The following is an 18,123-nucleotide window of genomic DNA, read 5'->3' on the forward strand; positions in this document are numbered from 1 at the left end:
GCAGCTAACCACCTGTTGTTGCCTCCCCTGTCCCCATTTCAATCTCCAGTGGATCACAGAGATCTTCCCCTCTGAATTTCTTTCCCCATAATGCATTGCTTTATGCCAGTCCCCAACTCCAGTAAGACATTCCCTGGGAAGCCACAGGCCACTTAGGCCAGGGAAGCAGGGAGCCTACCTGCAGCTCTTCACCTCTCCCTTCTCCCTTCCAGTTCCTTGGTCTTGGCCCCATCTCTGTAGCACACCACCCGCTGTGGCCTCCCCCTCCTCTCTGCCACATGTCCAGTGGATGATGCTGACCTCTAACCTTCCTTCCCACTCATCCCGTTATTCCAGCCCCAGACTCCAACATGCATTCTCTGGGAATCTGGTAGCCACGCCAGCCAGAGAAGCAAGTAAGTCAGGAAAGCAGGTATTCCAGCTGTGGATCTCCACTCTTCCTCCACACCTGGATATTCAGTCCCCCAGTCTCAATCCCAGCTTTTAGCAAATTATCTGCTGATGCCTCTCCTCGCTCTTTCTTCCCCCATTACAAAGAGACCTAGCAGATCCTGGTGGAACACCCTGCTTTGGTCTCTCCCGTGGACGTCCCCAGCCCCTGCTCCCCAAGCCCATCACCATTGCTAAGTGTCAGCTCCCAGTACGTAGGGACGCTTTTTACCCAAAACCCACAATGGCCGCACATATCAGGATCCCAGAAGGATTTCCTACCAGGCAACACAAAACTACCACTCTCTTAAGAACCAGAGAGGACAACAGATCATCATGGATTAAAGTTGGGCCTCAACAACAACAAAACAGCAGAAAGCTTACAAACTCACTACTGAATGAAAATGGGTCAAGACAGAAAATAAGAAAGGAATTGAAGACTTTCTAGAATTGAATGACAATGAACACATAACATATCCAAACTTACGGAACACAGTGAAAGTGGTTCTAAAGAGGCAGGTTCATAGCACTAGTGTCTACATGAAAAAGTTGGAGAGATCTCACACTAGTAACTTCACAGCACACCTGAAATCTCTAGAACAAAAAGAAGCAAGCACACCCCAAAGGAATAGATGGCAAGAAATAATCACACTTAAGGATGAAATCAATGAAATAGAAAAAACAACAATGAAAAGTTGCAATGCAAAGAATCAATGAAACAGAGTTGGCTCTCCAAGACAGTCAGTAAGATTAGTAAACTCTCATCCAAATTAACTAAAAGTGAGAGAAAGAAATCTAAATTAGCAAAATTAGAAATGAACAGGGTAGGGCTAGAGAGATGGCTCAGAGGTTAAGAGCACTGACTGCTCTTCCAGAGGTCCTCAGTTCAATTCCCAGCAACCACATGGTGGCTTGCAACCATCTGGTGCTCTCTTCTGGCCTGCAGGCATACATGCAGGCAGAACATTGTAGTATAAATTAATTAATTAATTAATTAATTGAAAGAAAGAAAGAAGTGAACAGGGGACATAACAACAGACACTGAGGAAATCCACAAAATCATAGGGACAGACTTTAAAAACCTGTATGGCACCAAACTGAAAAATATTAAAGAAATATATAGAGGGCACAAGGACCTTGTGCCCACAGATAAGCACTAGGGAAACTCGGAATGCTAAACTCACGGGGTTATCTCAATGGAGGAGACGTATACCTGTTTCCCATCAGGGAACCTAGAAATGGATGTAGTTAATAACCTGGTGATCTGTGCTGCCAGTATGGCCAGGTCACACCTGAATCTCCCAGACCATTATGTTTATCCCAGCCTTATATTTCTCCCTAGACCTTTACCTTAAGCACTGTTTCTCAGTCAATCAAACCCATCCTAATGAGAAATTTCACTTGTGCCTTACAACAGCGTGAGTAACCTCTGTGATATACGTACGGCCAGACCACTCCTGACTCCCAGACTATTATATTCTCTGTCATTCTCCCTAATCCCTTATCTTGAGCTTTGTTTCTGAGTCAACAGAACCTATCTTTATGGAAGAAGAAGCCATATGTACTTATAAAGAGTTTCAATATAAATATGTAAACAAATTAAGCTTTGTTGTACACATGGGATTGAATTACTTATCAGGGAAAATGTTTTTCAAACTTGTGCTGTGTTTAAAGATGGATAAAATAAACTGCCTGGTGTCAGACTCTAGATATTTGAACCAACAACAGCTACTGAGTCATGTTAAATGAGGAATTATATAAATGTTATATTCATAGTGTTTTGGCTATTTGTATTTGGCAACCTTGAAGAAAATATCTTTCCTATCTTGGTGCGTCTAAAATTCTGAATGTAAATCAATATCTATCATATCTTGTCATTTTCAACTTAAAACATCTATCTAGACCTAAAAACATCTTAATCCCTAAACAACTGAGCTTTATTGTAAAACTAAACTATCTGGTCTTCAATCACATCAGAGACTTGAGAAGGAAAAAAATTAATTACCTGAACATACAGGGAGTACAGGTTAGCAGCTTCCAAAATGAGAAGATGACAGAGACAGTTTGCTGCCTGAACAGTCACCCAAAACTCTAGCCTATATCAAAGAAGATGATGAGCATCAAAGAACCTCCTTATGGAGATGGCTTCAAATGTGGCAAACAAGCCACTGGGGAAAATGTCCTGGTTTCTACCATAGACAGAATTCTGCCTAAAGATGGGCAAGTTTAGATGCAGGCAGAATCAATGGCCAAACTCTGCCAAGACAGGGTAAGCAAGTCCTCAATAGTTACTGCCTCACAAATATGTCTGTCAGATAATATTGGGCCAGAAGGCTGAAGATGATGTTCCAACATTATATAGAGTTTTGGATGATTGTTTAGATTTCCTTCTTGCCTCATGTGGATCATACTCTACTGATCCTGATGTTTACAGAGATTCCCACAGAAAGGGAGAGGTAGGAGTAGGAGGACCATGAATCTGAGGGCAGCCTGAGCTGCTACATGAGTTCTGGGCCATGGGCGGCCGCATGGCAAGATGGATGACATGAGTCCAATTCCAAGACCCACATGGAGGAAGGAGAGGGCTGACTCCAGTGCTGTTCTCTGACTTCTACACATATGTAAGGCATCCTTGTGCATACACAGGTAGATGGACTTGAGGAATGACAGCCATAGTTGTCCTCTGACCTGCACACACACGTGCATGGATGCCTGTACATAAACATACTCCTCCATGCACGAACACATAGTATGCACATAAATGTATATATATTTGTGCATACACACACTAATATTCTTGCCTAGAATGAAGAAGGTAGGAATTTGACCAAAAGTTGAGGCAAAAAATATTCTAAAACTACACTGATTATATAGATCACTGCTTATTTTCTTTTTGTTTGTTTGTTTGTTTGTCTTGTGAGACAAGATCTCACTAGACAGCTCAGGCTAGCCTTTGTGTGTGTGTGTGTGTGTGTGTGTGTGTGTGTGTGTGTGTGTGTGTGTGTGTGTTTTGAGACAGGGTTTCTATGTGTAGCCTTGGCTGTCCTGAACTTATTTTGTAGACTAGGCTGGCCACGAACTCACAGCGATCCACCAGCCTCTGCCTCCTGAGTGCTGGGATTAAAGGCGTGCACCACCACACCCGGAGCTTTATATATATATATAAATATATACATACATACATATGGTTTCTCTGTGTAGCAATCTTGACTGTCCTGGACTCTCTTTGTAGACCATGCTGGCCTTGAACTCACAGCAATTCACCTGCCTCTGCCTCCCTGAGTGCTGGGATTACTGGCCTGCATCACCTTGCCCAGCCGACCAAACCTTTTTTACATGGAGCTGGACAACTGACTCACACAAATTCTAAGATCATTGGATTGATTTTATATTGCTAATATACAACTTAATATTGAGAAGAGATATATTATACTTAAATGCCATTTGAATATATTTATACCTTAAAAGCCTTTATCTGCTCCATTACTGTAGCACACATTGTAATTGTAGGACTCTCTTTTGCTACTTCTTCTTCTTCAGGTTTCTCTTCCATCAAAGACCGTTTTCTTGCTGCCTTTCTTTTTTCTTGTAATTCTTTCTTTTGCTTGGTTTGGAAGAATTTCAGTGTCTTAAAAATTTCTCTGGAAAACTCATCTACGTCAGCCTCCATGCTTTCCCCATTAAGGTCCAAAAACCCTCCATCCATCCACCTGAATTAAAAGAAAAAATGATCTTTAAAATTCACATTTTTGAATTATACAGAAGTATTAAGAAACTTTTTTTTTTGGTTTTTTGAGGCAGGGTCTCTCTGTGTAGCCTTGCTGTCCTGGACTCGCTTTGTAGACCAAGCTGGCCTCGAACTCACAGCGATCCACCAGCCTTGGCCTCCCGAAACCTTTGTGTACAGTCCTCATATTCTTTTCTGAGAGAGAGACAAATGAGGCAGAAAGAACTGAGGGAAAAGGAATAGAGTTAACACCATCATTGAAACTACTGAAATATGCATCTCATCACAAATAGGTAACAACTAACACTACCCAAGTAAAATACAAACTTGACCCCACACTTCTAACTTTGTGTAAGTACTAGAAAACTAGTTACATAAAACGTAAACTGACTCTGAAAACTAGTAAGGTCCGGTGGACATGTTAGCATCAACTGAGGCTCTCCTGTATAATACGTGCTTTTCACACAAGTAAACTAATAAGTCTTACTTTAAAATTTTTAACAAGAACACCTTATTTATATCATTTGCTTAATTTTTTGTATTACATTACCAAAATTTACCGTTTTTCTGTTCGTTGCCACTTCAAAACAAAATTAAAAAACTTCTGGTAGGGCTCAATGTTGACTTTCAATTTTTCCAATTCAGGATACTTTGTTAACTCCCATTTTAAAAGTTCCTCTTCTTTATTAATAAACTGAACTGCTTCTTCTGATTCCTGAATACGTTTCTGTAGTTGCCGTACATCTGTTACATACTAAAAGCAAACAAATGTCCATTCCAGAAATATCCAGCTGATGTTATAACAAGATTGCATAATATTACACAAGGTATGTCCTTCCATTTACACATGGCTTTGAGTATTAATTTCACAACATCACTGTGATGATAAGAAACATGGGTGTGTATACTATATGATAGTAAACCAAGTCACATGGTATCGGGCTTAAGAATCAAGTAGTCTTTGTTTGGCATGGTAAATGTATGCTTCCTCTACATTTTTATGAGTGTTGCTCTGCCCTGTATTAGCCTATAGCTGCCACGGTTACAGCGCTGAGGATGGGCCTGACCTGTTGCATGCGGTCCAGTTCTGCAAACTCTGCAAACTCCTCCATGCGCCGAGACTCCTTTTCTATTTCCAAAATCAACTTCTCTCTCTTGGCTATTAGTTCATTTTCTTTCATATGTTTAGCGGTCTCAATGAGCTTTTTAAAAAGATAATTGAATGATGTTAATTAGTGGAGTAGAAAGAAAAAAATTTTCTAATTAAAAATATGAGTATTTTATAGTAATTTAGAGAAAACAGAATCATTGTCTTTAACGACTGATGTAAAAATGCAAGGAGTAAATCACAGAGACAAATTTTTCTAGATATTTCAAAACTCAAAGTTGTTAATTATATAGTTTGACTACTTAATATATTTTGATTAATATTAAAAGCTACCATTTACTGAGCACACACATACCATATATCAAGAAGTGTTAAGTAAGTGCCCTTTTTACAATATTATTTTCTCCTCAAAGATAAAGAGGTATATGGAAGTCAAGAGGCAAATCAAGGTTACAAGGTCATAAAAGCAAAAAGTCAAGATTAATACCTTGTTTATCCTATACTTTTTGTATTACTTAGGATAAACCAGCTGGTTACTTTTAGGAATGTTAAGCTTTATTAGGTATGATATAAAATCCTAAGTCTGCTACCTCCAATCTCTGTGAATTTGAACAAGCTTATCAACTTCTCTGAGTTACATTTTAATCATCTATAAAATGAGGCAAATAGAAGCAGCTGGAATTTTATGAATATTTAATAATTTAATAAATAGAAATATAATTTACATAATAGATTTGACCTCTTTGTTGTTCATCCTATCCTTACCAAATCTGGTTAAGCCTAGAGGTATGTTCTAAGCTGGCAAGATAACAGGTGAAAGGCACACATGAAGTTCTTAAAGTCAGACGACAAGTTGGTATGAAAATTAAACATCCACACTGTACTTAAAATGTCAGAACATGGACAGTGAGATGGCTCAGCCACTAAGTCTGATGCCTGAGATCAGTACCCAGGCCCCACAAGGTGAAAGTAGAATCAACTCCGCAAACTGTCCTTTTACCTCCACCTGTAAGCTATAGTACACACAGAGAGAGACAGAGAGACACAGAGAGAGAGAGAGACAGAGAGAGACAGACATGTGTGCACAGGGATGGACATAGGGAGGGATGGAAGAGTGGAGATAATATGTAAAATGTCAGAACACAAACTATACATTTAAAATATACTTACTTGCTGGGCGTGGTGGCACACACCTGTAATCCCAGCACTCAGGAAGGCAGAGGCAGGAGGATCTCTGTGAGTTTGAGGCCAGTCTCGTCTCCAAAGAGAGTCTAGGACAGCCAGGGCTACACAGAGAAAGACTGTCATGGAAAACAAACAAACAACAAAAAAGATGTACATACTTACTTCATCATTCTCATCAAAGACAGGAGTAATTTTCGAAGGCCACATGAGGACAGTTGCATTTAAATTTAAGTCTTCTTGAGGAAATAGAAAAACATCTAAGAAGTAACTCATTTGGCGTTTTGATTCCTACAAAAGAAACTCTAGATATATCATGTAAAAAAGAATAGAGCCATCAATTTAAAATATTCTTGTAAATTTACTATTTTATGTGCTGTCCAAATCACATTGGACATTCCAACAGCTCCAAGTCACACACCTGTACTTTGATGTAGGTTTTAAAGTTCTTTAAATGTGCTGGTGGCTCATGCTGGTAGGATTTGCTGAAGGAGACGGAAGCGGGAGGGTCACGAGTTCAAGGCCAACCTAGGATACACATTTTTAGCAGGGCATGGTGGTGCATGCCGTTAATTCCAGCACTCAGGAGGTTGAGGCAGAGGCAGAGGCACGCAGATCTCTGTAAGTTCAAAACCAGAGTGAGTTCCAGGCAGCCAGGGCTATAGAAAGAAATCCTGTCTCAAAACAAACAAAGCCTTTAAATGTTTTCACCTGGGCTGGGAAGATGGCTTAGTGGGCAACTCGCTTGCTGCAGGAGACCTGAATTTGAATCCCCAACACCAATAAACAGGTGTAGTGGAGTGTGCCTGTGACGCCAGCAAGTGGGAGGTGGCGACAGGAGGATCTGAGGGACATATTCACCAGCAGGACCAGCTAAGAGAGCTCCAGTTCCAGTCACAGAAGCCCTGTCCAAACAAACAAACAGGAGAGTGACAGAGGAAGACACCCAGTGTTGACTTGTGGCCTCCACACACATAGCCCATGGCCACCTCCCCCCACCTCACCCCACCCACCACACACATAGCCCATGGCCACCTCTCCCCCCACCTCACCCCACCCTCCACACACATAGCCCATGGCCACCTCTCCCCCCACCTCACCCCACCTACCACACACATAGCCCATGGCCACCTCTCCCCCCACCTCACCCCACCCTCCACACACATAGCCCATGGCCACCTCTCCCCCCACCTCACCCCACCCACCACACACATAGCCCATGGCCACCCCTTCCCACCTCACCCCACCCACCACACACATAGCCCATGGCCACCTCTCCCCCCACCTCACCCCACCTACCACACACATAGCCCATGGCCACCCCTTCCCACCTCACCCCACCCACCACACACATAGCCCATGGCCACCTCTCCCCACCTCACCCCACCCACCACACACATAGCCCATGGCCATCTCTCCCCACCTCACCCCACCCTCCACACACATAGCCCATGGCCACCCCTTCCCACCTCACCCCACCCACCACACACATAGCCCATGGCCACCTCTCCCCCCACCTCACCCCACCCTCCACACACATAGCCCATGGCCACCTCTCCCCCCACCTCACCCCACCCTCCACACACATAGCCCATGGCCACCTCTCCCCCCACCTCACCCCACCCTCCACACACATAGCCCATGGCCACCTCTCCCCCACCTCACCCCACCCTCCACACACATAGCCCATGGCCACCTCTCCCCCCACCTCACCCCACCCTCCACACACATAGCCCATGGCCACCTCTCCCCCCACCTCACCCCACCCACCACACACATAGCCCATGGCCACCTCTCCCCCACCTCACCCCACCCTCCACACACATAGCCCATGGCCACCTCTCCCCCCACCTCACCCCACCCTCCACACACATAGCCCATGGCCACCTCTCCCCCACCTCACCCCACCCTCCACACACATAGCCCATGGCCACCCCTCTCCCCACCTCACCCCACCCTCCACACACATAGCCCATGGCCACCCCTCTCCCCACCTCACCCCACCCTCCACACACATAGCCCATGGCCACCCCTCTCCCCACCTCACCCCACCCTCCACACACATAGCCCATGGCCACCTCTCCCCCCACCTCACCCCACCCTCCACACACATAGCCCATGGCCACCCCTCTCCCCACCTCACCCCACCCACCACACACATAGCCCATGGCCACCCCTCCCCCCACCTCACCCCACCCTCCACACACATAGCCCATGGCCACCCCTCTCCCCACCTCACCCCACCTACCACACACATAGCCCATGGCCACCTCCCCCCACCTCACCCCACCCACCACACACACATCCATACATGAAATTGTTTTTCACTTATTGTCAATTTAATATAAAGGTAATTCTATGACCTCCTTGCATATGGTTTTTAAAGGTAATCAAGTGTTTGGCAACCTTTGAAACTTTTGATTTTAAAATATCTTAAATTCTCTTTGTTCTTATGACTTGTTTTTAATCTTTGGTGATAAATACTTTATCATCTTTTGTCTTATTTTGCATCTCTATAATTTTATCATATTTTTTGACTAGCATAACAACAGTAGTCCAGAAAGCTCTGCAGTGTGAATGGCAAAGGAAAAAAAAACTTTAACACAGTAGATGTATAATTGAAGAGGCAGCATATTTAACTCCTTATGGATCTCTTTGACTCAGAAGCTATACTGCATTTGTAGGAAAATGCCAGGGCTGACAAGAGGGTTCAGGAGGAAAGGCACTTGGTGCTAAACCCCACAACCTAGGCTAGACCCCTGGAACCACATCAAGGGAGAGAACTGTCGACTCCTCAAGCTGTTTGTTCCTTGACCAACACAGACATGCTCTGTCATGGGCACAGCTCTACACTAATTAATTAACCCATTAATTAAAAAGAAAATTTTGGACTGGTGGTCCCTAGGGTGCTCAGAAAGGAGAACAGTAAGTTCAAGGCATGCCTAGACTACACTCTACACTATACAATTAGCATATCTCTCTCTCTCTCTCTCTCTCTCTCTCTCTCTCTCTCTCTCTCTCTCACACACACACACACACACACACACACACACATTATGACTCCTGAGAGAAATTCATGAATATAGTCTCCAAAATCCATGCTCAGAAATGTTTTCAGCAGCACTGCCATTAATAACAAAAAATAATAATCAAATATCCAGAATATTAAAATCTAAAAATCCTTTTGTGTGTGCAGATGTAGGTACACATGTGTGTCCATATGTTGTGGGAGCCAGAGGTCAATCTTTGGAACATTCCTTAGGATCTGCCTATATTATTTATTGATTGATTTTGGTCTTTTGAGACATGATCTCACTCTATAGCTCTGGCTGCCCTAGGAATCATTCTGTAGATTAGGCTGGCACTGAACTCACATAGACCCTCCGACCTCTACCTCTAGAATTGTAGGGTTAAAGGCATGGAACACCATGTCCAGCTGCCCACCTTATCTTTTCAGAGAGTCTCTCACTGGCGTGGGGCTCAGTGATAATACTAAATGCCGGGGACCATGCAAAAGAAACATCAAATAGCTTTGGAACTCATGGAGGACTGCCCACTGGGTAGCACAACCACCATGGGTGTGCCTCAGAGAGGCAGAACTCAAGGACTACGTGTCCTGAGGACCTCGTGCTGTTATGGAGTTTCAATCTGCTTGTTGCCCTCAGTCACTGTTCTTTTTCAAGCATTGCTTCTGGAACAGATTGATGAACTCAACAACCACCCTCAGAAAGGACTTAGAGATCTAGACTGTTAGTACAGTTAGGTTAAGATGCTTTTGTTAGTGGCTTTGATGTAGAAAATCTTGGGGAGCAATTTAAAGTTCAGAAAGGCACAGTCTTGCTCACTGAGTGAGGGTTTTTGAGGTCAGCCTGACTGGTATTTAGCTGACCTACCGCTCTTGCTAAGGTTGTGTTGGTGATCTAGGCGATGATTAATTTCTTGAACCCATTTTTTTTGGTTTGGTTTTTGAGACAGGGTTTCTCTGTGCAGCCCTGGCTGTCTTGGACTCACTTTATGGACCAGCCTGGCCTCAAACTCACAGAGATCCTCCTGCCTCTGCCTCCTGAGTGCTGGGAGTAAAGGCTTGCAACACCATGCTGGCTTCTTGTGCCCATTTTTACCTTTGGTGAGTAGGTGTGCGTTCTGAGTATGTAAAGTAAACAGGGCTGATTGTTTTATATATGTTTAGATTTGTGGTTCTCTGAGGTTTTTTTAATAATTACATTTTAAGATAAATAATAAAATGATTGATCCTTCCTTTGTAACTGCAAATTGCAGCCTGCCGGTAAGAGAAACTGGCTAAGAAAATGTCTTGCTTGCTTACATTTTGTTAATCTGTAACAAGTAGCTTAGATGTGAATGTGGATTCTTGAAATAATTTGTTTTTCATCTGTAACACATAAAACATTTAATCATGTAAGGGTATTGGGAACATTTGATCATGTAAGGGTATGGGGAACTGCTTTTTTTTTTTTTTTAACGTATACCCATTGTTTTTTGAGACAGGGTTTTTCTGTGTAGCCCTGACTATCTTAGAACTTGCTCTGGAGACCAGGCTGGCCTTGAACTAACAGAGATCGACTTGCCTGCCTCCCCACTGCTGGGATTAAAGGCATGCACCACCACTGTCCTGCCATGTTTTACAGCTTTAAAAGTCTTCAAGCAGATTGAAAGTTAAATAGATTTGAATGGGTACAGAATTTAGTGCAGGGGTTAAGACTACTATTAGATGTAGAAAGTCTAAAAAATTTTTAAGTTTTGTTTAAGAATATTTTTAAGAATAGGCACATAATTGATGAAAATAAAGAACACCAAGCACAGTGTTTCAGAAAGAATCAAATAGCAGCCCACAGGGGAGGGGGGAGAACAACGTGCGGGAGCAGACCTTCAGCATTGTTCTGCTTTGTGACCTGCGCAAATCAATACTGACAGCTCACTTCATACTACTTTCTAAGGTTTCTTTTTACCTGGATCCTTACAGCCAAATCACAAATTCCTGTAGTTCGAGCTTTTTCTACAAAAGCGATCAGCTCCATCATTTCTTCTGTTGTCTCAGGAACTCGTAGAGCATGCTCTTTAATTGCTTCAAATTCACTGCAAATACTGACAGAACACTCTGATTTACTATACTTATGGTGAGTAATTTGTAGCATATTTAATAAATATGTGCTTGTTGTTGTTATAAAATAGGAACTCTATCCTCAAAAAATTGGCTTGATTCATTAGATTTCATATAATATTTAAGCTTCGCTTGTCTGATGTCATCATACATCGTATCAATAAAAATCAATCTAATATTTTCAGTTGAAAGTATGGCATACTTAATTCTTTCTAGTGCTCTCTTAAGCTCTCTTCAAGAGTGGGATGAGCAACGCAGCAGACCTTAATCTGACAGCCCTGATATATTGTGCTACAGCTGCCAATAGATGCTGTTTAATTTTTGCCAACCTGACACAAACTAGGGTCACTTAAGAGGAGGAAACTTCAACTAAAGACTTGATTCCAGGGCTGGAGAGATGGCTTAGAGGTTAAGAGCCCTGGCTGCTCTTCCAGAGGTCATGAGTTCAATCCTCAAAAGCCACATGGTGGCTCTCAACCATCTTTAATGTGATCTGATGGCCCTCTTCTGGCCTGGAGGTGTACATGCAGGCTGAACACTGTATATATAGTAATAGTATAGTATAGTATAGTATAGTATAGTAAATATAATAAATAAATCTTTTTTTAAAAATGTGCTTGGAGCTGGGTGTGGTGGTGCACACCTTTAGTTCCAGGACAGCCAGGACTGTTACACAGAGTAACCCTGTCTGGAAAAAAAACAAAACAAGACTTGCTTCCATCAGCCTGGCCTGGGGCATGTTCATCAATTGATGGAGGAGAGCCCAGCCCACTGCGGGCAGTGCCGCCCCTGGGCAGGTAGTCCTGGGCAGGTAGTCCTGGGTTGTGCAAGAAACCAAGCTGAGCAAACTGTGGGGAGCAAGCCATGTACTTAAGCAACCTTCCTTGTTGCTGCTTTACTTCCTACCTCAAGGCTCCTGTCTTGTTTGTGTTCTTACTTCCCTCACTGCAGGACTGTGACCCGGATGTGTAAGCCAAATATACCCTTTTCTCCCCCAAAGTTGTTTTTGGCCATGGTGTTGATCACAGCAATGAAAAGCTTAGTATGACAACTAGTTCTGTGAATTTAGGCCAACCTTCAAGGTCCAGGGTCTATATTTCTAAAATGAAGCTACTAACATCAATTCGGCTGGACTGTGAGATACAGGAATGAATGTAAAGGGAGTAGCATAGCCTGTGCCCCTGTGAAATATAACAGTGCAGCAAATAAAAAGATAAAATCCTGGTTTATATATTTTAAACTCTATGATATCTTAGCATATCCTATGTGGAGAAGCATGACTCTGGCCTCCCTCTGTCATTATTTAACAAAATTCAGTTTTTTCAGACTTGCCTTTCTTTTTTTCTTTCTTTCTTTTTTTCTTTTTGGTTTTTCGAGACAGGGTCTCTCTGTGTAGCCTTGGCTGTCCTGGACTCACTTTGTAGGCCAGGGTGGCCTTGAATTCATAAAGATCCACCTGCCTCTGCCTCCCGAGTGCTGGGATTAAAGGCGTGCGCCACCACGCCCGGCCAGACTTGCCTTCCTATGCCTTAAAACGTTTGTATTGTTATGTGACAACTAGAAATATCAGAGAAGGACCAGCTAGGCTGGAAAAGATGCATGTACATAATTTAATCTTTTGTTTTTAAACAAGAGTAATTTTAGTGAAATGATTCCTTGGCCCTGTTATTCTGAATACAGCAATTAACTTTACTTACGACTCATTTTCCTTTCTATGTTTTGAAGCTATGTCACTTAATAATATGTTTGCAAAGGCTCTTGCTTTATTTGTCAAGCCTGTCTTCAAGTCTTCACAGTCCAAACGAACCATAGGATAATGAACCCATTGAGGCAAAAGCATTATTTCTGAAGCAAGATTGAAAAATTTTTCTATGAACTATAAAAAAAGAAGTTTTTAAGGTTAGAATTATATAACTAGTAATGTTATAAAACTGTATCACCATTACATTCTTAATCATAGAATATGTTATTCTTGCTAAGAGACTCATATTCTTCTTGTTACACAAACTTTCTTCTTCTTGGTGCCAAGACTAAACCCAGGGCCTGAAGATTCTGGGCATGTGCTCTACCACTGAACTACACAGCCAGTGCACAAATATTCTTGTTCTTTTTATGGAAAAATCTGAAGTACTAGTAAATATCAGGTGTGCTGACATCTATAGCAGAAAATCTGCATATTTTGCCATGTTTCCCCTATTTAAAAAAAAATGCCCAGAGTCAACTCATTTCTGTTTAAGAGCAAATCTGCACAATGCAGTAATGTTTGTAGCTGTGTATACTTGGTTTTTCCATTACTGACCACCTCTCTGGAGCTTTTAAGTCAATCTTTAGGGGGAAAAAAACATAAGAAACCTTTAGTTTCATGCTAAAGAAGGCCAGAAGGACAAAAATATTACATTCTACTATTACCAAAGGTCCAAGATCTTGGAATTTATATTTGTTTCTTAATACTTAAACACTGGGATGACTTTTTTAAAAAGTAAAGTAAGATAAAAATAAAACACTGGCAACATGCACTGCACTTTGTGCAAACGAAACACGCTTGCAAACTCTGGACAACTTTTGACTTAATGTCAGAATTCACCTTTAATGCTTCTATCAGCTTTCTTCTACACTGTACCTATTTCTCCCCACAGCCAAGCATCCTGTTCCTTTTAGTCACCTGGGAAACATTTTCCTTCTTTTTTTTTTTTTTTTTTTTTTTTTTAATCTCAAAGCTAGCCTATTCTTCTACAGTTTACAGTATTTAATGAACTGGGTTTAACCTATTCATTGTCCAGTGGATCAGAGGGCATTAAGTAATTTAATGATTATCTCAAATACCTGCCTTGTTGTTAGCTGGCAATACAAGAGACAGAAACCCAGCGGTGCTGCTGTTAGTAAGGAACAATAAGCACCGGTGAATGTAACAACCGTGAAAGGGAAAAACACAAGACCAACAGCCGCTCTAGTATGTTTCATACAAGATCGTCATGGGACAAAATTATACAATACTAGGTTTGTATAATACAAAAATATTGGGGGAAATGGAAAAATCAGTATGATACAGACAATCTCCCTGTGGTCAATATAAATATGCTCATAAATGTGTTTAGGAGAAATCATCAAAGAAACTGTGGAACACAAAATCTGAAATGAGAATGTCCCTTGATTGTTAGGGAGGGACACAGAGACCACAGCAAACAAGAAAAAAAAGTTACCATATTACTATCATAAGGCCTTATTATCAGCAATTAATCAATGCATTAGATTCTACAACCAGAAGACAGAGTAATGGGCTGGGGAGGTGACTCCAGGCTTAGACTGCTTGCTGACAAGCATGAAAACCTGAGTTTGCTCCCTAGCCCTCATGTGAAGTCGGGGTGCCCATAGTCCCTCCCTTTCCTCTCATAGGGATCACACAAATCATATGAACAGACCACATAACAAAGCTCAACAAATTCTGAAAACTTGGAATCATATTGAATATGCCATAAAACTAGAAATCAATAAAGAATACTATGGAAACTACAAATATGTGGAAGTTAAACAGCTTAGTTTTAAATAACAAATGGATCAAGAAATAAAAAAAGGAAAATTAAATTTTCTTTCTTCTAAGATGCTGAGATTGCTCAGTGGGTAAAGACACTTGCCACCAAACCTGTTGACGTGAGTTTGATCCCTGAAAACCACGTGGTACAGATAGAACTGATTATTTGGGTTTTCTCACTTCCACGTAAGTGCTGTAGTAAGTGTACGTGCACATGCGCATACACATACGCACATACACACGATGTAATAAGAATCTGTTTTTGTTTTTGTTTTTGTTGGGTACGGGGCCTTTTGCATGGCAGTCTACCACTAAGCCACATCTCACTAAGTTGCCCCGGTGGACCTTGAACTCAATCTGTAGCCTGGGCAATTTTGTAACTTACTACCTACTTGACAGCATCTTAATGTATCTCAAGGTACTAACAAATGGCTCAATATATGCAAATTAGTAGCCAGGCCACAGAACATTAGAATGAAGAGCAAAGTCCTTGTGGTCATCTCAGTGTAAGCATGAACAGAATTTGACAAGGCTGGGAAAAGTGTGGCATAACTACTCTCCTTAACCTCTGAGCCACCTTTCCAGCTTGCATACTTACTCTCTATTTTCATCAATAAAAAATATTAAGGGGACTTTTCAAAATGTTTTCTTTTATTCTGAATTATTGTGATTTCCCTAAATGTCTTTCTCATACCTTGCCCTATATTGCTTTCCCCTGTCCTTTTTTCTATCTATTGCTTTTGTTCAGGATGAGAAGGGGGAAAAGAGAGAAATATAGACAAGAGAAAGATCTAGGAACAATAAGTTAATTTTAATTCTCAAATAAAAAGTATTGTCAAATAAACAGATGAATGACTCAATTCAAATGATGAGAAATTCGTCGTTATGGATTATAAATTCAGGTGAGAGATATATATTCAGAAAAAAGAAATGGAAACCTTGGAAATTAAGAACTCACTAAAACAATTTAGGAAATTTGGTGGAAAGAATGACCCATAAACTATGTCAAACATATGGTATCTGTAGTTTCTCTTGCTTATTTCAAATTATATTCCATTTTGATTTGCTAACATATAAGAAATAATTTCAGAAGCTGGGCGTGGTGGTGCATGCCTTTAATCCCAGCACTCCAGAGGCAAAAGCAGGAGGATCAATGTGAGTTCGAGGCCAGCCTGGTCTACAAAGCAAGTCCTGGATAGCCAAGGCTACACAGAGAAACCCTGTCTCAAAAAAACAAAAAAAAATCATTTAAAAATTCCTTTATTTTTGAGATTATAATTATATCATTTTCCCTTTTTCTTCCCTCCCTTCAAAATCCTCCCATAAATCCTTCTTCTTCTCTTTCAAATTCCTGGCCTCATTTTTCATTAATAATCATTTGCTTCTTCTCTATTCCCTTCTATTGCCATATAAACATCTGCTTCAAATCAAGGCTCAGCTAGGCATGGTATTGTGGTCCTGTAATTCTTGCATTTGAGAGGTGAGGGCAAGAGGCTCATGCGTTTAAAGCAGGACAGCCTGGGTTACATAGTGATTTCTAGATTAGCCTGTTCTGCATAGTGAAACCTTGTACACACACACACACACACACACAGACACGCGCGCATTTTTTGTTCCAATTTTGTATGAAAAGAGAGAACTGACTCCTCTGACTTCCACATCCAGACATGGCATATATGTGCATACTCTCTATATAAATAAATAATAAATAAATAAATAAATCCTATCCTAAAATGTTTAAATAAAATTTTATTACATCAATAGATGACCGAATGAATAATTAAAATAAATGTGAGATAAATCAGTGGCTTTACTAAAATGATGCTGCAAATACTAAATTCTATTTACACTTTTAAAATATTTATGCCTACAACAGAAAGATCCTAAGCCAGGTGTGGTGGCACATGCTTTTAATCCCAGCACTCGGGAAGCAGAGGCAGGAGGACACGCCTTTAATCCCAGTACTTGGGAGGCAGAGGCAGGTGGATCACTGTGAGTTCGAGGCCAGCCTGGTCTACAAAGTGAGTCCTGGCCAGCCAAGGCTACACAGAGAGACCCTGTCTCGCATAACCAAAAAAGGAATTTTTAAAACTTCAAAAAGTATTCACTAAAACTAAACAGAAGTATCCTTCCGAGTAAGCATGTCTAGTCATACTGTGATTGGTCGGGTCCTGTTTTTCCAGCTATTTCCAGGAGAGACAGTCTCACAGCATTGTATATGGCATTCTGGCTTTCACACTCAGATGACTGAGACAAGGAAAGCCAGCCTCTGCAGGGTGAGCCCCTATTGGGTATCCAAGATAAAGCGGTCAGTTAGTCCTGAAACCACACACACACAAACAACAAAAAGGGTCAGTGGTGAGAGGGAGTGGAGGGGGCTGGAGGAAGGAAAAGGAAGAGGAGAATGGTGTAATTACAGTTTAATTAAAATGCATTTTTACAAATAAAAAAGTTAACAGTTGTTTGTAACGGTCTCAATTGGTCAAAGCGCAGAGAAACTGATCAGGAGGTGCCCAGCTTGGTGGATACATGTGAAAGACAAGTCCTGCACCTAAGGCTCAGAGAACATTGAGAAACAGAGGTGAGAAAGACTGTGGAGATAGGATCATGAATCTGCTGTAAGATTGTGTCTCCTAGAAATGACAGAGAGCGACACCCAGGATATTGCCACAATAAGGCTGCCTAAACAAGACCTGCAAAAGAACACCACCATAGATACACTTATGTGGAAAGGGAAAATCTGAAGGAGTGAGAGGCAGCACCCATTACAAAGAATTACAGGCGCCTAAGGACTGGATTGCTGAGACAGGGGGTATCAATTTCCCCAGAGGATGAATCCCTAGTTGGTTATCCAATACCAAGTGGTCAGCCCTGAAGTTACCTACAAGCAAACAACATTAAATGGACTCAGCAGGTTGTATTTATATATTTAGGTTCATATATGTGTGTTACACTCATATATGCATATATGTTACATATACGTGCCTAAATATATAAATATTATACATATATATAATAAGGACAAGAGG

General features: G+C 41.5%; 1 protein-coding gene across 4 annotated transcripts in view; it reads right to left on the minus strand.

Annotated features, from left to right (window-relative positions):
* DNAH12 (dynein axonemal heavy chain 12) overlaps nt 1-18,123 on the minus strand; it is a 159,482-nt gene that overhangs the window by 127,093 nt on the left and 14,266 nt on the right. For 3 of the 4 annotated variants that reach the window (XM_084793926.1, XM_084793925.1, XM_084793927.1), the window contains exons 12-17: nt 13,263-13,441; nt 11,414-11,549; nt 6,612-6,737; nt 5,224-5,358; nt 4,717-4,910; nt 3,890-4,139 (exon numbers count right to left, since the gene is read on the minus strand). In XM_084793926.1, the coding sequence (XP_084650052.1) occupies nt 3,890-4,139; nt 4,717-4,910; nt 5,224-5,358; nt 6,612-6,737; nt 11,414-11,549; nt 13,263-13,441 (1,020 nt within the window). Of the gene's footprint in view, nt 1-3,889; nt 4,140-4,716; nt 4,911-5,223; nt 5,359-6,611; nt 6,738-11,413; nt 11,550-13,262; nt 13,442-18,123 lie in introns of those variants that run through there. The other variant, XM_084793928.1, reaches the window with a different exon arrangement.

This window comes from Acomys minous (assembly GCF_964271855.1).
Source record: "Acomys minous genome assembly, chromosome: 9".
Taxonomy (NCBI): domain Eukaryota; kingdom Metazoa; phylum Chordata; class Mammalia; order Rodentia; family Muridae; genus Acomys; species Acomys minous.